Consider the following 25,781-nt stretch of genomic DNA (forward strand, 5'->3'; position numbering starts at 1 on the left):
AAATTTAAAAAATTTTTTTTTCCCCCCCCAATTTTTTTTAAAAAACCCCTTTTTTTTTCCCCCAATTGGGGATAAAAAAAATTTTTTTTCAAAGGGTTTTTTTAAAAAGGAAACCAAAAAATTTCATTTTTTTTAAAAAAAAATATTTTAAAAGAAAAAAATTTTTAAAAAGGAATTTTTTAAAAAAAGGTTTAAAATGGCCCAGGTTCAAAAAAAAAAAAAAAAATTTTTTTTTTATTAAAAAAAAAAAAAAAAAACCTTTCCCAAAAAATTTTTCTGGGGGGACCAGGAGGTTCTATTTTTAGGATTTTTAAAAAAAATTAAAAAAAAAAAAAACCTAATACCGGTTTTTTTTTTTTTTTTTTTTAAAAAAAAAGAAATTTTTTCCTTTTTTTAAAAAAAAATGGAGGGCCCACCCCGGTTTATTTGAAACCCCCCTTTTTCCCCAAATCTGGGTTCCGGGGGGGGGGGTTCCCCCCCATCCCCAATTTTTTGATAATTTTTTAAACCTTTTTTAACCTTTTAAAAAAAGTAAAAATTTTTTGTCCCCTTTTTTTTTTTTAAACTTTTTTTTCCCCTATTAAACCTTTAATTTATCAACTAAACCAAACGAAAATTTTTTTTTTTTTTTTTTTTCCTTTTCCCTTTTTTTTTTTTTTTTTTTTTTTTTTTTTTTTCAATTTTAAAAAAAAAAAAAAATTTCTTTTTTTTTCATTTTTTTTTTTTTATTTTTTATTTTTCGTTTTTAATTTAAATATTTATAAAATGATAAATTTAAATAAATTTAATAATTCAAAAAAACTAATAAATAAATCATTAATAATAAATCAAAAATTAATATTAAATCAATTTTTTACCAGTACAAATAAAAATTTAAATAATAATGAAAATGAAGATTTAAATGAAACTAGTGTACCATATATTAAACCAAGAATTAATTTTCAATTTATTAAAGATAATTTCAAAAGTATTCAAGAAAATATCAATATAAGAAAATCAGGTATCGATTTAGAATCATTGATTAAAAACTATGATGAATATAGAATCGTTAAAAAAGAATTGGATTTTAAGAGATCAAAAAGAAATGAAATTGCATCACAAATGAAATCATTGTTAAAGAATTCGCCACAATCAGATCGTTTACAATTGGTTGAACAAGGTAAATTAGTAAAAGAAGAAGTTATATCATTAGAAAAACAACATGATAAACTATTCAATCATATCACATTGGAATCATTAAAAATTCCAAATAATACACATCCCGAATCACCCATTGGTCCAGAATCAAGTGCTCGTGTAATTCAATTGGTTAATGAAAAACCAAATTTTGGTAGTGATCAAAAAGTTAAAGATCATTTAGAGATTGGTGAGGAGTGTGGTCTTATTAAATCTGCTTCAAAAACAACAGGTCATAAATATTACTATTTCACAAGAGAAGCTGCAATGTTGGAAATGGCATTATCATTTTGGGCATTTTCAAAACTTTCATACAAATATGGCTTTACATCAGTAATTACACCAGATCTTATTCATCCAAATCTTGCTGAAGGCTGTGGTTTTCATGCACGTAGTGATGCCGATCAATTGTTTTGGATCAAAGATAGAGAACTTTGTTTGTCTGCCACCTCAGAAATACCATTAGCTGGTATGTACTCACATAATGAGCCAATTCATGAAAATGATTTACCAATTAAAATGGTTGGTTATTCTCATTGTTTCCGTCCTGAAGTTGGTAAAGGTGCCCAAAATCGTGGTATTTATCGTGTACATCAATTTAGTAAAGTTGAAATGTTTGTAATTTCAACTCCAGAACAATCAAATCAAATTTTAGAAGATCTCTTAAAAATTCAATTAGAACTATTCACAGATTTAGGTCTTCATTTCCGTGTTTTAGATATGCCAACTGAAGATTTAGGTGCTCCAGCATTCAAAAAATATGATATTGAAGTTTGGATACCATCAAAAAATGATTATGGTGAAATTAGTAGTGCTTCAAATTGTACAAATTATCAAAGTAAAAGATTAAATATAAAATATACAAATAATAATAATAACAATAATAATAACAATATAATAGATTTAGATAATGATGGTAATAATATTAATAATAATAATAATAATAATGATATAAATAATTATAATGTAATACCTTCAACTTTAGAAAATTCAACTCAAACTTTTGCACATACTTTAAATGGTACTGCTTGTGCTATACCACGTTTAATTTTAGCAATTTTAGAAAATAATCAACAAAAAGATGGTTCAGTATTAATACCAAAGGTTTTAAGACCATTTATGAATAATCAAGAATATATTTATCCATTAAAAAAAAATAATTAATAAATCATAGATTAAAAGTTTACCTTTTTTTCCTCCCCTGTTCCCAAAATTAAAAAAAAAAAAAAAACTTTCATTTTTTATACAGCAGGATATTTTCTTTGAAAGCTGTGCAATATTTTTTTTTTTTTTTTATTTTTATATTTTTTTTTAAATATATATTTGTAAAAATCATTTGTTTTAAAAAGATTTATTTTCAGATATTTTTTTTTATTTTTTAAAAAATATTTATGATAATACACTTCGTAATACCTTTCACCCATCATCCTCAAATGGGTGGTTTTTTTTTCGACCCTGTCGTAAGCATTAAAATTACATGCTTATTATTGCTATGTGATTTTTTTTTTTTTTTTTTTTTTTTTTATTTTTATTTTTATTTTTATTTTTGCTCAAATAATTACGTTTTTTTTATGTAAATCATTTTATTTTTTCTATTTATATATATTTTATATTTATTTTTATAACAAATAAATTTACAACCAGTACAAAAATAATAAAAAATAAAAAAAAAGATTTTTTATAAAATCAAAAAAAAGGAATTCGTTAAAATCATTTTTTTTATTTTTTTTTTATTTTACACGAAAAGGCAAAAAAAAAAAAATAAAGGTCTAAAAAAAAAAATACTTTAAAAAATTCATTAATAAAAAATAATATATAAATAAATAAATAATATAAATATATAAATATATATAAATATATATATATATATATATATTTTTAAAAAAAAATGAATAAAATTTTTATTTTAAAAATTTTTTTTATAATTTTTATAAATAATATTATTTTTATAAATTGTAATATTATTGGATCAAATTATACATTAAAAAATGTTAGAGTTTTAGATACAGATGTAGAAATTATTAGTGGTTCAATTTATTTTGATGAACCATTATATTTATTAGAAAGTTATACATGCGCAGATTTAAATACTAATTGGTGCCAAGACCATCTAGTTGATATTGGTTATGATCCAGATTGTCCACCATGTGATTATACAGTTTCTGGATGTAGTAAAGGTTACGATGATAGACCATCAAAATGCAAAGCATGTAATGAAAAAGGTATACCAGGTAATAAAGATAGAACCCCATGTCAACAAATTTGGGAAGATTTAGAGTTGGGCGTTAGTAAACGTGGCTTTATTCCATCGGTCAACAATGCACACATTATGTATAGAATCTATTTACCATTATCATGTATAGGTTATAAAGTTTCATTCAGAACTATTCAAGGTAAAGCAAATTATCTAGCAGATTTTAATCCAATTAATCCAGTAGTTGGTGCTACTTCAAGAGCTATACAATCAGAAGAAATTGATGCATCATTTACATTTTGTCCAAACACATTATCATTTAATTATACAGGTACTTATGAAACAGAATATCCATATGGAACTCTTCAAATTGGTGTTATAAATCGTGGTGTTACCGATGTAGTTTTAGATATCATAATAGAGACTATTGATATTCCAGTTCCAGAAAATAAACCATGTACTCAAGTGGATCCAGATATAGAATGTTTGGAAGATGGTCAGATTTTTTACGAACCAAATTTTGTTGATGAGAAATCTTTTATAAAATATAGTTTTGAAATTAATGAATGTAAAAATATAACTTTTTCAACTGTAACTTTATTTAACGATGTAGATATTTATGCTACTGACGAAGATCCATCAAATTTTTCAGAAAATAATTATAAATGGGGTTCTTCTTATTCATGTAAATTACAATTATTATATATTTATATAAATATAAAAAATATAAATATATTAATTTTTTTTTTTTTTTTTTTTCTAAAAACAAACTTTTTTTATATATAGTGGATGATACAATTATTATACAAATTTGTCCAGATATAGGTGAAAACTCAAAAATTATATATTTTGGTGTTCATATATATTATTCAACAGATTTCTTTTTTACAATTTCAACTAAAGGTCAATATAAATTAACAGATATTTCAACTCTTCCAACAGTGGGTGGTACTTGGGCATTAACTGGTTCATCTTATTTATCATTCACAGAAAATTCAAAAGAAAAGAGATTATTTTGTGATAATTATGATTCAAGATGTATAGAATTCTTCCCATCAGCACCAAGAGTTAGTAATAATCCATTATATCCAGTACCAAATACATTTGGAAATGGCGGTCAAGGTTTATCTCAATTCGATGGGATTGATCTTAATGAAACTGTAAATGCTGCACAACCAAATGTTTATCAATTTGGTATAATCTCTTCAGTCACAGTCAATGGTATTATTTATAATTATTTCGATCCAAATAATTTAGAGACAACAAAAATCAATTTCCTCAATCGTTTAGTTTATTCAAATGGAAAACATATTGAAGGATCCGTTTCAATTGGCAATAGAGTAGAACCAAAGTGTAGTTATCAAAAGTTTTTAAAAATTATAGATGAACAAAATATAGTTTTAGATAAAATAGATAAAACTTCAGCAACTTTAATCAATGGTTTACGTTATTATTTCGATATTTTATCATTTGAAGATGATTACAACTCTTGTAAAGTAATGGCAGAGTCTTTGTTGGTTTTCAATTATTCGACAACAATTCAAAATACAACTGTTTGTACTGGTACAAGTGATAAGAATCAATATTTAAATGACCCATGTTGTTCATTGTATGCCTCTTTTGGTTCATGCTGTAGAACTAGACCACAAGAAATAACGACTAAAGTTTATCTTGGTAATAATGATAGTGTTCATGATCAATGTTCATTCCCAGATTGTGCAAACTCTGTATTGGAAACATTTGTTAACTCTGTAATTGGTTCTCAATATGATCAATGTAAAGTTTCAAATTCAGAAGAAAATTATTTTACAAATAATTTATATCAAGTTTTTCGTTCATGTAAATCTCAATTATCACCAAAAAAATGTAATATCGATAGTGACTGTGGCGGCAACAATTTTAAATGTAATCAAAGAAATGGTGTTTGTCTTATTCCATATGAACAAGTTGAACGTAATTATATTGGTTGTATTTTAGATAATATTGCAGATCCATTAAGAGCAGAGGTTATTAGAGTTTTAAATTTTTCAAATATTTCAGATAATCAACAACTTATTGATAAACTATATGAAGCTTATCTTTTCAACGATTGTGTAACAGATTATGGCGTTCAATCATGGAGTAGACTTAGCTATACTTATTTGCCAAATAGCGACGTTGTTGGAAATTGCTATCCTCTCGCAAAAGGTTTGGATACAGCTGGTGGACTCGATACATATGACAATTGTTACCAAGGCCTTAATACTTTTTTTTGGATAGCAGAAGTATATTCAAATGAATCATGTCAAGAACTTGCAAGATGTGATTGGATGGGTGATGAAGGTCACTACAACAGTGAATCCTTTAAAGATTGTCTCGTTAATCCACCAGAGTATTTTTGTGGTGATTGTACCGATCCAGTTAGAACATGTTTTGTAAATAAAACTATAAATTCACAAAGCACTTGCGAAAGTAAATATGTATGTTATGATAGGGATTATACAGACGAATTACTATACTCGTCAGGTTATGAAACAGTTGACGATCCAAGTTTATGCGCAGAAAAAGCAGGTTCTTGTTCAGTAGGTTGTGGTCTAGAATGTGATACAGACTTTGGTGGATGTGTTATTAAAACTGACTATCTCTTTTGTATAGATGGTGATTTATCATATAACCCAAATGATGGTCAATATTATTGTGCCTATTACATATCAGAATCACAATGTCAAAGCATTGGAGGTGAATATAAAAAGTGTCAATTCAGCGATGAACAGTGCACAATTTGTAATGATCCAATAAATGGTTGCGATACATTTGGTATAAGATGTAGAATGAAGGATATACCTTGCAAAACTAAACAAGAGTGCGAAGCTGCTGGTTCCTGTTCGGATAAATACTTTTTCAGTACTCAAATTTCAAACTATCCAACATATAAACCCAAATGTTTATTCCCTCGTACTACCATCCCACTTTTTACACAAAGTTTACCAACATGTGAATACGGTACACAACAAGATACACCATATGGTTGCTTTAATTTAACATTAATGGACAAAGACGAATGTGAGGCAGCAAATGGTATATGGTGGGAAACTTTCTCTCAAACCGAACAAGAATGTACAAACTCACCCAAAGCATGTTATGGACTCGATACTTCAGTTGGTTATCTCTTACCTTTAACCTATCGTTATAATTCAAAATCACAAGCCGATTGTTCATGTGCAGGCGAAGAATGGAAAAATCCTTTCAGTTGGACCCAGGGTGTATGGAGTGAGGGTGTTGCTGTTCCATTAAAATGGATTAAAAATGATAACCCAATCACTCAAATTGCAAAAACCAAGATTTCATTAAATTTCTCATATTTATTTAGTATTTTTAAGGATGCAGTATTTAGTAGAAAAACTCTTCTTTATAAATCTGAAGTATTATGTCGTAGTAGTAACTCTAAAAACTCATTAGAAGCTCTTTCATGCAGTTGTACTGAAGGTGGTGGTACTGATACTTGTTTCGAAAAATTAGAACCACCTGTATTACAAGTTATCAAACCTTGCTATGATGGATTAAATACAACAATATTCAATAATGGTACAATAACATTCAAAGCAGGTTCAATTTTAGAAAATAATTGTGTCTCTATTAGTATTGGCCAAATCTTTAAAGAATCTTTCCTCTCTAAAAAAGTATTAGGTCTCTCATCAACATTTGTCACCTTTGATAGACCAGAAGATTATTCAATTTTTAATCAAAAGAAAGCAACAATTGGTAAACTATTGGCCGATGGCATCAATTTACAATTCTATGATGTTGGTGCCGAATACTTTGAATTATGTATGTCCCTAGACAATTCAAGAAATTCAAAAGTTTTCCCACATTTAGATTTTTCACTTTTAATTAATGAAAAAGAAGGTGAAATGAAACCATTACAATGTAATATTACAACAGATTCTTATGGTAGATATTGTTGTGACATTAGTGATATTAAAGTTGGTAAAAATTCTTATTTCTTAATAGAAAGAATTGGTAATTGGGAAAATGAAAATTATAAACCATTCAAAAGTGGTTCATCAGCAATGCTTTATATTTTAGCAGTATTTTTCTGTTTAATGTCAATCTATGGTATTTTAAATCTTTCATTATTTATACTTCAAAAATTACTTTCAACAGAACCATTTAAATTAGTACATTTATTATTTTTAGTTTTAACTGCATTTTGTGTTATTCGTAAGTATTTAATTTAATTTTATTATTTAATTTTTTTTTATTAATTTTTTATTAACTAATTTCTTTTTTTTTTTTTTAATATTATTTATTTATAGGTTCAATATATTTTTTCATTTTACCAAGTGGTTATATTAAAGAAAGTACAACTGTTGGAAATTATATTTTAGTAGTATTACCAACATTCCTTTATTTTACAGCATTTACAGTTGTTATTGTTATTTGGTATATGTTAAGTAGCGCTCAATCATTTAATACCAATATTTATAAGAGAATCTATTCAATGATTTTCGTGATCAATGTAATTTTATATATATTTTTCATTATTATTGTAGTAGTATTCAATTTTACACAAGAAGATGACCCACCAACATGTGGAGGTAGATTATCAATTACTTTAGATCAAACTAGACCACAAAATATTGTATCAATTCTATATGCTGTCCTTCAAGCAGTACTTTCATTGATTATTGGTTTTGCTTTCATCTACTATGGTCATGCTGTTTATAAAAAACTTAGAGGTTTAACAAGTAATGTATCACCAGCTGCTGAAAAACAAAAGAAGAGAACTATTCAAATGGCCATTATTTGTAGTGCTGGTTTTGTTTTACATTGTATATTTATTATTATACTTGTAAGTGTTAATCCAAGTAATATTGTTTTTTCATTTATTTGTCTTATCATCACAGAAATCATTCCAGTAATTACACTTTTTGTTACCAACAATCAAGTACCAATTTATAGATATTCAAAAAAAGGTATTAAAGGTGTAGTTAAGTTGACTTCTTCAGGCAAAGCTTCTCATTTATCTGAAAGTACCGCTGTACAAAATCCAAGAAAATCAAATTCTAAAAGATCAATGTCTGAAAAAAATACAGATTCAACACAAAGTTCAATTACTCCAGAATAAAAAAAGTTTACTATAAATCTTAAAAAAAAACAAATATTTATGTTGTAAAAAAAAATAAAATTATTATTATTAATTTTTTTTAATTTAAAATGTTTTTTTATTTTCGATTTTTAGATAATAAATTTATTATTATTTAATATTTATTTATTTATTTATTTCTACTATTATATCATTGTATTATAATTTATTTTATTTATAATAATACTATTTTTTTATTTTTTTTATTATTATCTATTGTTGATGTTGATGATGATGATTTATTTTGGTCGTTTTTAAAAAATTTTACTGTTAATTTGATGATATTTATATATATTTAAAGTTTAAAAAATAATTAATGATGGTGGTGGTGACCATGTTTTTGAATAAATCTAAGACCACAATAACCACATGATTGTGGAGTGTTACCTTCTAAATTAATATAAACCATTGGGTGACCTAATGGACCATTACCTATAAATTTATTATTATGTTTAATATTATGATTAGTTTATTTTCAGATTATTTTATAATAAGCTGAAGAATTGTATTAAATGTATTTAAACACATACCACCATCACAACCAATTTTAGAATCTTGAACTTCAATTGGTTTAACTTGATGAATTAAATTTTCAGCTGATTCAACTGGCTTTATTATTTAATGGTAAATGTTAGTTTATTCGTATAAATTTTATTTTATAAAGTTTTAAAACTACTTACTTTAACATTAAAAACATCACTTGGTGGTGGAGTAAATTTAATAGTTGGTCCAGTAGTTCTTAAAGCTTGGTTAAGTTTATTTGCAAAATTTTTAATCATTTGGGCCATTCTTAAATATATATATTTGTTTTAAATTATTATTATATTCCCAACAATAATGAAAATGTTTTTAAAAAAAATTTAAAAAAAAAAAAAAAAAAAATTTTAAAAAAAATTTTTTTTTAAAAAATAAAATATTTTTCTTTTCTTTATTTTTTTTAATTTTTCATTTTTTCAATTCAAAAATTAATTTTTAAATGAATTTTGAAATTAAATGTAATTGGGGTATAAACAACATTAACAACAACAATGAAAATAGTAATACGAGAAATGAAAAAAATTTAAAAGATTATATAGTTTTTTTTATAAATGATAATGACAGTTTAGAAACACCTCAAGAACCAATTCAATTAAGTAAAGGTGAATGTCAAGAATCCTGTCAATTGGATTTAACATTATCAAATTCGAATTTAATTAAAATTCAAAGTATTTATATAGAGTCACAAAGTCGTGTTCAAGAATTTTTAATACATAAATCAAAGGAATATATAGGTACACAAAAATCTTTATTAATCGATGACTCTAATCCAAAACTATATTCTACAGAGTATATACTACCCAATAATATACCACCAACTACAGATTTATCAATTAAAGTAAGTTTTTTTTATATTAATTTTTAATTATTTTTTTAATATTTTATTTTTACTAAATATTTTATTTTTAAATTAGTTTTTATCATTATTAAATAAAGAAACATTTTTAATTTCAAAAATTATTTTAGATTGTAAAATAACAAATATAAAACCAGAAATAAATCAAATAGATATTAATAATAATAATAATAATAATAATAATAATAATAATAAATCTACAATACCAAATCCTAATCCTAATGATGTTAATAACCTTTTATCTTTAATGACAATGTTAAAACCTCCAAGCAGTAGCACAACAAATAATCAATTCTCAATGCCACTTCAACAAAATCCTATTACAACATCATCACAACCAACAATACCACAAATAAAACCAAAAAATGAAAATGAAGAAATTAAAAAATCAATTTTAGAAAGTGAAAATAGAATAATGGATTATATGGATAAAAAATTTCAAATAATATTTAATAAAATGGAAGAGTTGGAAAATAAAATAAATAAAATAAATAATGTAGTATAAAATTTTTAATCAAAACAATAAATTTTTTTTTTTATAATTATAATTTGTATTATTTATTTTTTTTAAAAAAAGGAAAAAAAATTAAAATGAATCTATTTTTTTTTTTTTTTTTTTTTTAATAATAGTTTATATTTATATAATAATATTATTAATTATTATTTATTATTTATTATTAATTTATTAATAATTTTATGTAAAAATTGAATCTAAAATTTTTAAAATTTTTTTAGATTCTAGTTTTGTTTCTTTTTCTGTATAAGTACCTTCTTCTAAAATATTATCATTTAATTTCTTTTTTTCATTTGCAGAGTTGAAAATATCTATATCTACAGTATTTTCAGTTAAAAGTTTATAAACAATAACTTCTCTTTCTTGACCTAAACGATGAGCACGATCTTCAGCTTGACGATCAACTTGAGGATTGAATGAAAGGTCATAGAAAATAACAACATTGGCACATGTTAAATTGATACCTAAACCACCTGCATTTGTTGAAAGAAGGAATACTGGGATATCTTTGCTGTTTGTAAAGTGATCAATAATATCTTGACGTTCATTAACTGGTGTTTGACCATCTAAACGAGTGAAACTTTCACCAAAAATACTGAGAACATCTTCTAAAATATCCAATACCTTTGTCATTTGTGAGAAAATTAAAACTTTTGATTTATTTTCGTGAATTTCTTTTTGAAGGATTTCTTTTAGTTTTATACATTTTGCGGAGGTTTCGTAGAATTGTTCATCATCGATCCAATATTTATCGGCTAATAATGGGTTTTCGCAAATGTTTTTGAATACTTCATAATCTGAAAAGCTTTGGAATAATTCTTTGAGTGCTGGAACGTCGTAACGATATTCGATCCATTCTTTATCATTTCTAGCTAGAGTTTTAACTATATCATCGATTTGCTCTTCAGTGTAGAAAATGTTTTTACATAATAATGGATGATTTGAAGCTTTACGGAGTTGCATTAAAATGTTATTCAACACGAATGAACCATTACCTTGCTTAATTTGTTTTGCCAATTCTTTTTGTTTGGCAGTTAATTTCTCTTCACCGTTTCCGTTTTCTACAACACTATCATCAATTGTTAAATCTAGTAAATCGCAATCTGGATCTAAAAGTGATGTTGATTTCTTTTTTCTTTTTTTGGTATCTTCTTTTTGTTTAATTAAATCTCTATTAGCCCACTGTGCTTTTGATCTTTTAATAACGGTATTATAAGTATTTTGTTGAAATTCTGGCATTACACATCTTTCAATGATTTCTTTTTTTGGTTTAAGCTCCTTTGAAACGGTACTTTTGAGACGACGTAAAATAAATGGTGATAAAATTTTCTTCATTCTAGAGAGAGCACTGTCGGAATCATCGCCTTTATATTCGAGAAGTTGATTTAAAAGATAATTGTTTTTACTGGTGCTACCAAAAATATGAGGCATTAAGAAATTGAGTAGTGACCAAAGTTCGTAAAGATTGTTTTGAAGTGGTGTACCTGTTAAAAGTAATCTATGCTTTGATTGAATTTTAAAGATATTTTTGTAACGTCTAGAGTCGCTGTTTTTGATATTTTGAGCTTCATCTAAAATTAAATAACTATAGTCAAATTTCTTGAGAAAGGCTCTATCTAAATTTGAGAACAATAAATTATAGGTAGTTAAAATAATATGGAAATCTTTCTTTGGTTTCATTTTTCTAATATCGTAACGTAATTCTTCTCTTTCTTTAATGTTTCCGTAATATCTAATAACTTTTAATGTTGGACACCATGTTTCTAGTTCTCTACCCCAATTGGACATTACAGTGGCTGGTACAATAATTAAATGTGGTCCACAGTCATTATAAGTTTCCATAATATGAGCTAAAACACTAATAGTTTGAACTGTTTTACCTAAACCCATTTCATCTGCTAAAATACCATTAATATTTTCTTTATAGAGTACTGCCATCCAATTTAAACCAATTAATTGATAATTTCTCATTGTTTTATTTATTGTTTTAGGTTGTGTAATTAATTTATTTTTATCTGTAGTTTTTTTGTTTATTGATGTTGTAGTTGTTGTTGTTAATTTTTTTTCTTCAAGCTAAAAATAAAAAATAATATTAGTATAAAAAATAATATTTTAATTTTTAAAAAAAAAAAAAAACTTACATCACTATTCGAGAGAATTTCAAGCATTCTCTTTGAAAAACATTCACATGCATATATTAATTTTTCAATTGTTGGTTCATCATCAATATTTCTACTACCTTCTTCTTCCTCTTCTTCATCTGGAATTTCCACTGTTTCATTATCAGAGTCAATAGTTGTTGTGACTGATTTTTTATTTTTTGATTTTGGTTCAGATTCTTCTTCAGTATCACTATCATCTTCTTTATCGCTAATTTCAATAACCATTGTTTTCTTTTGTTGAGAAGCATCTTTTCCTTCTTTTCTCTTTTTATTTACTAGTGGCAGCTCTTCATCTTCGGTATCACTTTCTGATAGTGAATCTTTAACCATTTTTTGGACATGATTTTTAACACTGGTCGCATTAAATTTAGGTGAATTAAAACCTTTACCAAATAAAGAGTCATCTTCCTCTTCTTCTTTCTTATTTTCCTTTTCCTCTTCTTCAATCTTTTCTCCCTCATCTTCAATTTTTATACTTTCTTCTTTTGATTTACCAGTACTTTTGTTGTATAAAAAATTTGAAAAAAAATCATTCTTTTCTGAACTGTTACCCATACCAAGCGGTCTATGTGTGTTTTTAATTGATGCTAATCTTAAAATTTGTGGTGTACCATTATTGGTTTTATTTGGTGATGTTGTAGTGGTTGTTGCTGCTGCTGTTGTTGCTGCTGTTGATGTGGTTGTTGTTGTTGATGATTTTTTTGCAAATGAAAAGAATCTACTTGGCTCAGTTTTCTCTTTTTCATTATTTGGTTTCTTTAATATCCATTGATCCATACTAGCCTGTTTTAATGTTTGTTCATAAACTAGTTTTGATTCCATAAGCTCTTTTTCTTTGTCAACTGTCGTTTTCTTTTTAGACTTTGGTAAACAAAAATCATCTGAATCATCATCTGAATCTTTTGCTGCTAACTTTTTTCCATTTGTTGTTTTCTTTACTACTGTTGGTTTTGCTGTAGGTTTTGATCTTGATGATGGTGGCTTTTTACTATTCTTTTTTATACTTTCTCCATCGCTATAATCTTCATCAGAATTATCATCTTCGGACTCGTCAAGATCTAAATGCTCACTTTCAGATTCTTCGGATTCTTCTGCTTGGTCTTCATAATCAGAGTCATCATTTGATTCGATTTCTTCTTCTTCCTCTGATTCATTTTTTATAAAACTTTTTGATATATCTGTTCTTTGAATTCTTGTTCTTCTATTTTCTAAAACAACCATTATTTATTATTGTTATTATAAATTATTATTTTTAAACAATAATTATTATTATTATAAATTATTATTATAAATTATTATTATAAATTACTATTATTATTTTATTATTGAAAAAAAAAAAAAAATTTATAATTATAAATTTAAATATAAAATATATTTAAATAAATATATTATTAATATAAACTGAAACAATAATTCGTTTTTGAAAACTTTAAAACAAAAAAAAAAAAAAATAAAAAAAAATATTAAAAAAAAAATTTAAAAAAATTTTTAAATTTAAAAAAATAAAATTTAAAAATAATGAAAGCGGGAAGAAAAAAGAAAAAAGAAAAAAAAAAAAAGAAAAAAGATTATTTATTTGTTTGAAAATAAAATTAAATATATATAAAAGAATAAAGGGTAATTTAAAACTAAAAATTAAAAAAAATAAAAAATAATAAAAAAATAAAAAAAAAAAAAAGGAAAAATAAAAAAATTTCTTTTAAATTGCTTTTTTTGTTGAATTCTATTTTTAATTTTTTTTAATTTTATTCCTTTTTTTTTTTTATTTTAATTTCATCTAATTTAACAAACTATTTACTTTAAATCCTTAAATAAATAAATAAAATAAAAAAAATAATTGAATGAAAAAAGTTAAATCATGAACTTTTAAAAAATATTTAAATAGCTTTAACTAAAAAGAAATGTTTACAAATAAACAACACATTAAGTTTTTAATTTTTCATCATTTATAACACACTTTTATCACAATGTTGATTTCAATTAGAGTAATTTAAAAATTATTTGATGTACTTTTTTTTTTTATTTTATTTTTATTTTTTGCCATCCATATTTAAATTATTTACAGTGGATTATTAAAATAATTTTATTATATTTAAATAATTTACCATAATATAAATTTAAAATCAAGATTAAAAAAAGATTTATTTATTTTATTGTATTAAAAGTTCCCCCAAATGATTTATTTTTTTTTTTTTTTATATTCTAAAAATAACACCCACACACAATAACATAATTATAAATGGCTTTCGTTCACATTAAAAAAAAATTTGGGTAAAAATAAATAAAATAATTTAAATTTTTTTTTTTTTTTTTATAAAATTTTAGATTTTTGTTTTTATTTTTTTTTTTTTATAATTTTCTTTTTCTTTTTTTTTTTTTTTTTTTTTAATTTTTTTAACTTATTTGTTTTTGTTTTTATTTTCGAATAAGGCACAAAAATTTTTCATATTCTCTTTTTTTTTTTAAAAAACTATATTTTGTTGTCTAGTAGTATATTATTATATAATTTATATTATTAGATTTAATTTTTAAAATTTTTTTTTTTTGTATTTTTAATAAATTATAAAATTGTAATAATAATAAAATAAAATAAATATATATATAATATAAAATGTTTAAATTAAATGTTTCAAAATATAGACATACAAATGGTAAAGTTGATAAAAGAGAATTATGGTACCCAGATGTAAATACTTCAGGATCATCAGCAGCAACTACATTTATTAAAGCAAATAGTAAATGGATTGGTTTAAATTGGCAATCAAATACTGGCACAGTTGGTATTATTCCATTAAAGTCATATGGTAAAAGAAAAGGTGAAACTTTTTTAGTACATGCACATTCATCCACCCTCACTGATTTCGAATTTAATCCATTCAATGAACACCAATTAGTAACTGCTTCTGATGATAGTACAATTAAAGTTTGGAATATTAGAGAGGCCATGCAAAGTGGAGTCAATACATTATCATCACCAGCTGTAACATGTAGCGGTCATTCAAAATCTGTTGATGCCATTGCATTCAATCCAAGTGCTGAAAATATATTGGCATCAGTTAGTCAAGATAAAACATTAAAGATTTGGGATTTATCAAGTGGTGAAGAAAAATTCAGTTACTCTTTTGACAATGCTCTTCTTTCAATCTCTTGGAATTATGATGGTAGTTTAATATTTGCTACTGGTAAAGATTTAAAGAATAGAGTTATTGATCCACGTACTGGTGAATCAGTTCAAGTAGGTGATGGTCATCAGGGTGTTAAACCATCTCGTTGTGTTTGGTTAGGTAATTCACCATTCATTGCCACCGTTGGTTTCTCAAAGATGAGAGAAAGACAAGTTTCATTATGGAATAGTTCAGATTTATCAAAAGCAATTAAAACCATCACTTTAGATAGTTCAACTGGTATTATCAACCCAATTTATGATCAAGATGCTCAACTCTTATTCATTAGTGGTAGTGGTGATTCTACTGTTCGTGTTTTCGATCTCAATACTCAATTCACTAAAGAACCAGCTTTCACTGAAATTCAAAATGTTCCAACCGATACCCCAGCAAAAGGTATTTGTGCAATTCCAAAAAGAGCTTTGGATGTTATGGAAGTAGAAATTGATCGTTTATTAAAAGCAACCCCAAATAATATTGTTCCAATCACTTTTTCAATGGCAAGAAAATCAAAATCACAATTTGCCGATGATTTATTCCCAAATACTATTTCAACTAAACCATCTTTAGTAAGTATAATTATAATTTTTTAAAAATTTTAAAAAAAATTAATATTCATATTAATTAATTTTTTTAATAGTCTTCAAATGAATGGTTATCAGGTGAAAATAAAGAACCAATTTTAATGAGTTTAAATCCAATTGATAATCCAGTACAAGATTTTGATGATTTATCAGTTTCATCACCATCATCAGAACCAGAAAAGAAAATGACATTTTTCGTTGATGACAATAATAGCGATAACAATAACAATAATAATGAATCATCAGCTTCAGAAAATTTACAAGAAGAACAAGAGGAAAAATCATCACCAAATACATCATCCCCAGCATCACCAGTTTATTCATCATCTTCATTACAAAATGAAAATATTAATCGTACTGGTTATGTACCAAAAGTTGTAAGATCATCAAAATATAGACATGTTGTAGGTACTACCGCTCAAAAGAATCAATTTTATACCAATCTTAAAGTTAATGGTAGTACAAGTAACACCTGCATTGCTGTTAATCGTGAATATGTTGCTGTTCCATATCAAGGTATTGGTGGTCCATTAGCTGTTATTCCACTTGCTAGTAAAGGTCGTCAAATCACTGTTCCATGTATTGAAATTGGAAGTCAATTATGCGATTTTGATCTTTCACAATTTAATAGCTCCATAGTTGCTACTGGTTCAGAAGATAGTCACGTCAAAATCTTTAAAGTCCCAGAAGGTGGTCTTCCAAAGAATGGTAAAAACTATACCACCGTCGAAGCCGATCTTATTGGTCACAATAGAAAAGTTGTTTCAGTTAATTTCCATCCAACCGCAGAAGAGGTTTTAATTTCAACTGGTGGTGATATGGTCGTTAAAATTTGGGATCTTAACTCTGCTCAAGAAAAACTCTCATTCGATGGTCACACCGATATGATTACAAGTGTCGATGTCAATTACACTGGTGATTTATTCTTAACAAGTTGCAAAGATAAGAAAATGCGTATTTTCGACCCACGTACCAATACATTAGTCTCTGAAACCATTACCCATAATGGTGTTAAAGGTGCTAAGTCAGTTTGGTTAGGTCAAACCGGTAATATTTTCAGTGTTGGTTTCAATAAATCCTCAGAACGTGAATATCAATTATGGGATTCAAGAAACCTTTCAAGCCATTTAGTAGAAAAGAAGATCGATCAACTCTCTGGTGTTATTACTCCATTCTATGATGAAGATTCTGGTGTTGTTTACCTTGCAGGTAAAGGTGATGGTTCCATTCGTATGTTTGAAATTAACAATGAAGATCCATACGTTCATTATCTTACCGAATATAACTCTGGTTCACCACAAATTGGTGTTGCTAAAGTATCACAAAAAACTCTTATGGACGTTAAAAAATGTGAAATTTCACGTTTCTACAAAGTTACTGCTGATACTATTGAACCAATTTCAATGACTGTCCCAAGAAATCGTACAGAATTCTTCCAAGATGATATCTATCCAGATACTCGTTCAGGTAATCCATCAATGACCTCTGAAGAATGGTTCAATGGTGAAACTAGACAATGCGAAATGGTTTCACTCCAACCACAAGGTATGGTAGCTCTTTCAAATGCTCCACCACCACCAAAGAAAGAAGAAAAAATCATTGCACCACAAATTGTAGATCAAACACCATCAAAAGATCAATTTACAAACTCACTTTTATCACGTGTTTCTACTCAAAATGCTTATTCAAATTGGGAACAAATTCAAAAATTAAAAGATTCAGTTTCAAGTGGTATTACTTTTGAAGATCCAGTCAGTGATTCAGAATGGGATTAAAAAAAAAAATAAAAAAAAAAATTTATTTATTTATATATATATTTTTTTTTCTAGTATTATAAATAAAAAAAAAATTGTTTATAGTTTTATTAAAAAATATTTTATAGCTTTATTAAAAATATATATTTTATAGTTTTATTAAAAAAAAAAAAATATACATATATTTATATAATATATAATATTTTTTTATTTGTTTATTTAATTTTTTTATTTATTTTAATTTGGTAATACTTTATATGGATTTAAAATATTATTTGGGTCCATGGTATTTTTAATAGATTTCATTAAATGAATTGAATTGGATGATTTTGAATAATGAAGGTGATTAGGTTTCATTGAACCAATACCATGCTCTGCTGAAATACTACCACGGTGTGAACTTGTATATTCATAAACAAATGGTTCGATCATATCGAAAATTTCTTTTTGATATGGTTTCTTTGGAGTTGAAATATTTAAATGTAAATTTCCATCACCTACATGTCCAAAACCAACAACATTGGCTTTACCCTCAAATTTATTTCTCATAATTTCGACAATTGAATAAAATTGATCCATTGGTAATGATAAATCATATTTATAAACTGCACCTTCTTTACCTAATGATTCTGTAATTGATTCTCTTAATTTCCAAAATGCTGATATCTAAATAAATAAAAAATTATTAACAAAAAAATATTATTTTATACCATTATTATATTTTTAATATATTACATTTTTAGTATCAGTTGCTAATGAACCATCAACAATTAAATCATCGTTCATAATTGATTCTAAGAAATCATTTAGCTTCTCTGAATCGTGAGTTTCATTAAAGCCAGAAGTTTCGATTAAAATATAAAAAGGTTGCTTATTGTCAAATGGATCTTGAACTTGTTGATGAGCTAAAACGACATCGATGCAAGGTCTATCCATAAATTCAAAGGCAGAAAGAATGTCTCCCAATTGAGATTTGGCTCTGGTAAGAATAGTTTTAACCTTATCAAAACTATCACATGTAAATAAACCTACATTGACACTAGTTGGCTTTGGTGGAGTAATCATTGAAACTTTTGTAATAACACCAAGTGTACCTTCTGAACCAATAAAAAGTTGTTTTAAATCATAACCAGTGTTATCTTTTCTAAGGGTTGAAAGGCAATCAATAATTGAACCATCTGCTAATACTGCTTCAATACCTAAAATATTACCGTGGAGTCCACCATAACGAAGTAAACGAATACCACCTGCATTTGTTGAAACATTACCACCAATTTGGCAACTTCCTTTAGCACCAAGATCAATTGGTACTGTATATCCCAATGGAGAAAGATAAGATTCAATATTTTCTAAAACTGTACCTGATTGACATGTTACAACACCTGTAATTGGATCAAATCCTTCAATTTTATTCATATTTGCTAATGAAAGTATAATTTCATCATGAACTGGTACACTACCACCAACCAAACCTGTATTTCCACCTTGTGGTACAACTGCAATTCTTTTATTTTAAATATTATAAAACAAGTACTAATTAGTATTAATATTTTATGTGAAAACTTTAAAAACCATAATAAATTATAATACAAACTTTCTATTATTACAATACTTTAGGATTTCGGAAACTTGTTCGGTAGTTTTTGGTTTTAATACTAATGATGATGTTCCTTTGTATTTCTTCATCCAATCTTGATTAAAACCTTCAACATCTGATGGATCTGTTAATACTGAATGTTTATCCAAAATATTTTGAAAATAATTTATATCTTGATTATTAATAGTTGCATATTTTGAATCTCTTTCTGGTTTGATGATTGTACTATAATTTTTAACTTGTCTAAAACATTTTTTTAAATTATTATTTTTGATTATATTTGTTAACATTATTTATTATTATTATAGTACTATTTATAAAAGTTATTAAAAAAAATAGTAGAATAATATTAAACAAAAAAATAAAAGATATTATTACTGTTTTTTATTTTAAATAAAAATAAAAATTATAATTTTTAATTTTTTTTTTTTTAAAAAAAATTTTCATTTTTTTTTCTTTTTTCATTTTTCATTTTTCATTTTTCATTTTTTTTTTTAAATAATTAAATGAATATTTTATCAAATTCTAATAATAATAATTTTAATAATATTAATAGTAATAACTATGATGTTTTAAAATCAAATTTTATCATTTTAAAATCAATAACAGAGTCTGTTAAATCTTCATATGGCCCCAATGGATCATCAAAAATAATAGTTGATGAAAATTCAAAATCGTAAGTAATAACTAAAATATATGTTATTTATACAACTATACATAAAATTTATGTATTTAAAATGGTATATTTTATAATTTAATAATTAAAAGAGTTTATTTCAAAATTAAAAAAAATAAAAAAATAAAAAAATAAAAAAAAAATAAAAAAATAAAAATAAAAAATAAAAAATAAAAAATAAAAAAATATCTTCACATAAATACACTCATCACACAAATTAAATGAAAAAATAATTAATAAATTTAAAGAGATTATATTCGGTGATTAATGGTAAATTTACAAAAAAAAATAAAATTTAATATGAAGTTTTTTATTTAATTTTATTTCTTTTTTAATATGTTGCCAACAAATAATATTAAACTCAATCAAAATAAAATAGACTTTTATGGGGATCCCTCTCCCATCATTAAATAATAGTTATAATAATATTAAAAATAACCACCATAAAAATCACCTAAATAACACTATGATTAATCATTATATTTTGTGATTTCGATTTTTAATATATTTTCAATAATTTATAAACTCAACTATTTATAATAATCTTTTTTTAAAATAACCATATTATTTAAAAAACCAGTTTCTTCAAAATCTACCACACACCTTTTTTTATATTTATTTTGTTTTATTTTCAAAAAAATTAATTTTTTTTAATTTTTTTTTTAGGGTTATTATAAGTTCAGATGGTTTTGTTATATTAAAATATTTTGATATTAAACACCCCATTGGAAAGTTAATAAAACAACATTTTTTAGATAATATCTATTTGCTTTATGGTGGTGTCTCTACGTCGTTAATTTTTTCTTGTGCCCTAATGGAGAATGCTTTAAATCTTTTACACCGAGGTTTAGATTTAAATTCAATAATTAAAGGTTACCAAATTGTAAGTTTTTTTTTAAATAAAACAAAAAAAAAATTTATAAAACCACAAAGAAATAACGAATTTCAAAAAGCACCACACAACCACAATCTTTCAATAGAAATTTCTTTTATATACCCTAGACTATTAAAAAGACAAGTTACTAACTTTTTTTTTTTTTTTTAGAGTTTAAAATATTCATTAGAATATCTAGATGAATTAGATTCTATCAAAATCGATTTATATAATAATAATAACAATAATAATAATAATAATATTAATGATAATGATATTTATAAAATAACAAAAAATCATTTATTAGATATTTTAAATATAATTATACAAAAAGGTCAATCATCATTTAATAACGATTCTAATAATATTGATAATAACGATAATAATTCAGATTATAAAATTTTAAAAAATGTTATTGTTGATGCAATTATACAATACCCAGATTTTATAGATTTAGAGACTAGACTAAAGTGTATTAATTTTTCAACTGACCTTCTTTACGAGAACTTTAATAACTGTATACAAAATCAAGAAAACATCAATATAGATAATAATCAAGGAATTAGAAAATATAAATCAGAATACTGTTTAGTAGAAGCCGCTTTAATAGAAAATGGATATCTATTTGATTTACCAAAACCATGCAGTTTTATAAAAGAGCTTAAAGAAGAAGAACCAAAAGTAATTTTTTTAAATTGTTCATTAACAAGAGAGGACTCAAATATGCAAATCCAAGTAGAGTTTGATAATCCTGAAAAACTTTTAGCATGGAAAATAGATGAAGAAAATTATTTAAAATCAATAATCACAGACATTGCAACAAGACTAAAAGTAAACACAATCATTTGTACAGGGGATATAGACCCAATTATTCTTGATTCTATAAATGAATTTAATATATTGGCATTTAAATTTATACCATTAAATTATTTCAAAAAATTAGTAAATAATAATATTTATATTAATAATAATAATAATAATAATAATAATAATATTAGTAATAATAAAATAATTTATAATTTAGATGATTTAAAATTAATTAACGAAAATAATATATCTAATAATTTTGAAAAAATAACTATATATAATAATAATAATAACGATAAAAAAAATAATAATTTTTTAAAATATTATTTTAAAATTAAAAACTATATTCAAAATAATATTCAAAATCAAAATTATAAAATGGAATATAAAATGGAATATAAAATAGAACAAAAGACCATTTTAATTTTAACGGAAACAACTATCTATGCCCAACAATTAAAAAAGTATTGTGAAGATCTCCTTATGTCTCTCAATTTATTAGGTAGGGATAGTGAAAGTAGTGGCAATGATATTAACAATAAAGATTTTTTAGATTTTTTTGGATTTTTTCAAAGTGACGCCATAAAAAAAAATTATCTGAAAAAAAGATTTTTTGCAAAGATTTTTATTGAAGGAATGGGCACAGCAGAAAAAACTATAGCAAGAAAGTTGTTAGAAAAATCTACCCAAGAATCCTCTCAATTAAAATATCCTATGGAAGCTTTCTCTCTATCGCTCAATTCAATTTCAATTTTTTTAGATAGTTCTGATGATGTGAAAAGTAAAAAAAATAGTGAAAGTAAAAACTCAAATATTTATGATAATTATTTTTTAAAAAGAAAACAACTGGTAGATTCTTTCAATTTAATTAATTTGTTGTTCAAGGGTAAATATACACTATGGTTATATATTTTATTTTGTTTTTCTTTTTTTTCTTTTTCTTTTTCTTTTTCATTCCCAAAAACCTTTCTCAACCAAAATAATTTGTGGGCAACTTTATAAAATTATAATTTATTGGGGAGGCATTTTATAAAATTATAAAACTGCTTACATCATCAACCCCATTTTTATTTTGATAGTTATTTTTTCAGTTTCTCAAAAAAAAAAAAAAACCCACACACAAAAACTATTTCTTCATTATTTCATCATTCGATTGTATATAAATTTTCTTTCTCGAGCATTCCTGCTAAATATTAATCTTTTTTATTTTTTTTATTTTATCACAGTAAACGATATCATTGGCAAATAGCAGTAATAGTAATGTGTAAATAGAAATAATAATAATTTTATTACCAACGCTTTTTTTTTTTTTGATTTTCATCCGGCTGGTTTTTTTTTATAAAAATAAAAAATAAAATTTTTAAAAAAACTAAAAAAATTATTTTTATAAAATATCTTTTTTTTTTTGCTGTTTAGGGCACCAATTTTATTTTTTTATTTTAAATTTTATTTTCTTTTGATTTTTTGTGCAATAAATTTTATAGTTTAAGTGGTGTTAGAGTATGATTTTTTTAAAATATTTTACTTTTTTTATTTTATATCATCATAATTACCATATTTACTTCTTTTTTTATTTTTTATTTTTTTTTAAAAAAAGGGTTTTAAAATGCACGTATAAATATAGAAAAATAGTTTTAGATATTTCAGTAAATACTTTTTTTTTTATTTTTTTTTATTACGCTATTACGTCTTTTCTTAAAAAAAAGTAGATATTTATAATTATCATAAAAAAAAAACAACAAACAATAAAAATTATATGTGGAACAAAATAAAAAAAAGAAAATAGAACCCAATAAAAAAAAAGTATCACAATTTTATGCTTTGAAAACCATCACAATCACATTTTCCTCCAAAACTTAGTCACTATGCATAAAAAAAAAAAACTTAAATTTAAAAAAAAATTTTAAAAAAAAAAAAATAAAAAAAAAACTTAAAAATATCAGCATCACACTACCAACCCTTCTACAATCGTTCTTTTTCCATGCATGTGCAAAAAATTTATTTTTTCAATAATTAATAATATTGAAAAAGTTTTGGAAAATTTCCCATCAGCAAATTTGAACAAAAATTAACACGTACCAAGCCACCATAGTTGTTGTTTTTATTTTTTTAGCTTGAAAGATTTTTTTAAATTTTATTTTTTTATTGATTTTTTTTTTAAAATTATAAAATTTTAAAAATTGTCTTTTGTGTTTTTTTTTTTGTTATTTATTTTTATTTTTTTATTTTTTTTTTTTATTTTTTTTTTCCACCTATTGTTTTTTTTATAAATTCAAAAAAAATAACATTTTTTTTTTTTTAATCCCATATTAATAATAACAATAAAATTTCATAGTGATAATAATAAAATTTACCATATATCAACAAAAAAAAAAAAAATTTAATTATTCTATTTATATAATATATATATATTTATTTTCATTTCAACACCGATTCAACAAAAAAAAATTTCAAATTTTTTTTTTTGTAAATTATTCATTTTAAAAAAAATAAATAATTGTTTATAAAAAAGTACGAGTAAATTTTATTTTAGGGTGACACATCATCACACATAAAATATCAAAAAATAATATTTTATAAAAAAAAAAAAAAAAAAAAAAAAAATTAGTAAAAATAAATAATGAATAATAAATAATAAATAATAATAAACATACCAACTCTACATTCATCAAAAATAATAACATAAAATAAATTTATAAAATTCAAAATAAAACAGTTTTTTTTTTTTTTATATATTTTTTAATCTTGTATTTTTTTCTTTATATATAAATAACTTTAAATCATTTTATTAATTTAGTAATTTTATTTCAGCTAAATTAAATACTACCATCAGATTATTTAAGACAAAATTAACAAGATTTAAATTTACTTTAAAATTTTTTTTTTCAAAAAAAGAATAACAAATCTCAAAAAGGTAAAAAATAATATTTGTAAAGGATATTGTACTTATTTTTTATTTTTATTTTATTTTATTTTATGTTTCTTGTGTTAAAATACCTCCACTACTTTTACACTAAGTAGATTTTATTTATTGTTCTTGTTGTTCTTGTTGTTGTTTTAATAGTGTTATTTTATTTTTAATAAATCTTCTTTGAAATGTATTCAATTTTTTTTTCATTAAACATTTACACACATGCACAATAATAATAACAATTAAACAATAATAAAGAAAAAATTATTAACAATTTTATTAATAAAATTGGAAATAATCACAACTTAATCACATCCACAACCAATATTTGAATTTAAATCTATCATTCTTGACAAATTAATTCTTTAAAATTTTCATAAACAAAGAAAAAACAAAAAAAAAACTATTAATCACACACATACCCCACGTATACCACTATTTTATCTTTCCCACACAAAAAACTATATTTTTGTTTGTAACTCTTTTTATTATGTATCTCTTTTTATTTTTTATTTCACATAATTTAATCAAAGTATTTCAAAAAATTGGTGTACTAGTGTTATATTTCTCACAAATAAAAAAAACAGATAAACAACTATAATAATAATAATAATAATCATTAGTTTTTTTTTTAATATTAATAAATCGAAAAATTATTTGGGGTGATTGAACTCAACAAAATAAAACAAACACACACATCACATATTTTTTTTATAAAATTATTTTTTAATAAATGGTATCTAAAATGGGTTTATTTCAATATTGTTATAAATGTCTTATTTTTTATAATTCTTCCCCTATTCATTAATATATTTGGTCTTAGATAACAAAAAATAAAACCATAAAAAGT

General features: G+C 23.8%; 8 protein-coding genes across 8 annotated transcripts; 5 read left to right on the forward strand and 3 right to left on the reverse strand.

Moving 5' to 3' along the window:
* Positions 1-915: 915 nt before the first annotated feature.
* On the forward strand, positions 916-2,331 carry DICPUDRAFT_8517 (uncharacterized protein; the record flags this gene model as incomplete). The annotated part of the gene is made up of 2 exons (XM_003293391.1): positions 916-2,092; positions 2,162-2,331. Coding segments are annotated over 2 exons (1,347 nt in total), but the record flags the coding sequence as incomplete, so codon positions are not given.
* Positions 2,332-3,064: 733 nt separating this feature from the next.
* On the forward strand, positions 3,065-8,477 carry DICPUDRAFT_158300 (uncharacterized protein; the record flags this gene model as incomplete). Its single annotated transcript, XM_003293392.1, has 3 exons — positions 3,065-4,055; positions 4,157-7,570; positions 7,666-8,477. 3 exons carry the CDS (start codon positions 3,065-3,067, stop codon positions 8,475-8,477), a joined length of 5,217 nt encoding a protein of 1,738 aa, XP_003293440.1.
* A 331-nt stretch (positions 8,478-8,808) lies between these two features.
* Positions 8,809-9,274, reverse strand: DICPUDRAFT_42045 (uncharacterized protein; the record flags this gene model as incomplete). Its single annotated transcript, XM_003293396.1, has 3 exons — positions 8,809-8,927; positions 9,026-9,104; positions 9,176-9,274. The coding sequence occupies 3 exons, from the start codon at positions 9,272-9,274 to the stop codon at positions 8,809-8,811; spliced, it is 297 nt and encodes a 98-aa protein (XP_003293444.1).
* Positions 9,275-9,471: 197 nt separating this feature from the next.
* On the forward strand, positions 9,472-10,393 carry DICPUDRAFT_90239 (uncharacterized protein; the record flags this gene model as incomplete). Its single annotated transcript, XM_003293393.1, has 2 exons — positions 9,472-9,870; positions 9,947-10,393. 2 exons carry the CDS (start codon positions 9,472-9,474, stop codon positions 10,391-10,393), a joined length of 846 nt encoding a protein of 281 aa, XP_003293441.1.
* A 189-nt stretch (positions 10,394-10,582) lies between these two features.
* Positions 10,583-13,785, reverse strand: DICPUDRAFT_158303 (uncharacterized protein; the record flags this gene model as incomplete). Its single annotated transcript, XM_003293397.1, has 2 exons — positions 10,583-12,475; positions 12,544-13,785. 2 exons carry the CDS (start codon positions 13,783-13,785, stop codon positions 10,583-10,585), a joined length of 3,135 nt encoding a protein of 1,044 aa, XP_003293445.1.
* Positions 13,786-14,977: 1,192 nt separating this feature from the next.
* DICPUDRAFT_99654 (uncharacterized protein) lies at positions 14,978-18,087 on the forward strand (the record flags this gene model as incomplete). The annotated part of the gene is made up of 2 exons (XM_003293394.1): positions 14,978-16,297; positions 16,369-18,087. Exons 1-2 carry the CDS (start codon positions 15,176-15,178, stop codon positions 18,085-18,087), a joined length of 2,841 nt encoding a protein of 946 aa, XP_003293442.1. The 5' UTR covers positions 14,978-15,175.
* A 216-nt stretch (positions 18,088-18,303) lies between these two features.
* DICPUDRAFT_158305 (uncharacterized protein) lies at positions 18,304-19,953 on the reverse strand (the record flags this gene model as incomplete). The annotated part of the gene is made up of 3 exons (XM_003293398.1): positions 18,304-18,732; positions 18,802-19,570; positions 19,661-19,953. 3 exons carry the CDS (start codon positions 19,951-19,953, stop codon positions 18,304-18,306), a joined length of 1,491 nt encoding a protein of 496 aa, XP_003293446.1.
* A 216-nt stretch (positions 19,954-20,169) lies between these two features.
* Positions 20,170-23,269, forward strand: DICPUDRAFT_83999 (uncharacterized protein; the record flags this gene model as incomplete). Its single annotated transcript, XM_003293395.1, has 4 exons — positions 20,170-20,339; positions 21,006-21,222; positions 21,385-22,819; positions 23,247-23,269. 4 exons carry the CDS (start codon positions 20,170-20,172, stop codon positions 23,267-23,269), a joined length of 1,845 nt encoding a protein of 614 aa, XP_003293443.1.
* Positions 23,270-25,781: the final 2,512 nt, after the last annotated feature.

The sequence above is a fragment of the Dictyostelium purpureum genome (assembly GCF_000190715.1).
Source record: "Dictyostelium purpureum unplaced genomic scaffold DICPUscaffold_427, whole genome shotgun sequence".
Lineage (NCBI taxonomy): Eukaryota > Evosea > Eumycetozoa > Dictyosteliales > Dictyosteliaceae > Dictyostelium > Dictyostelium purpureum.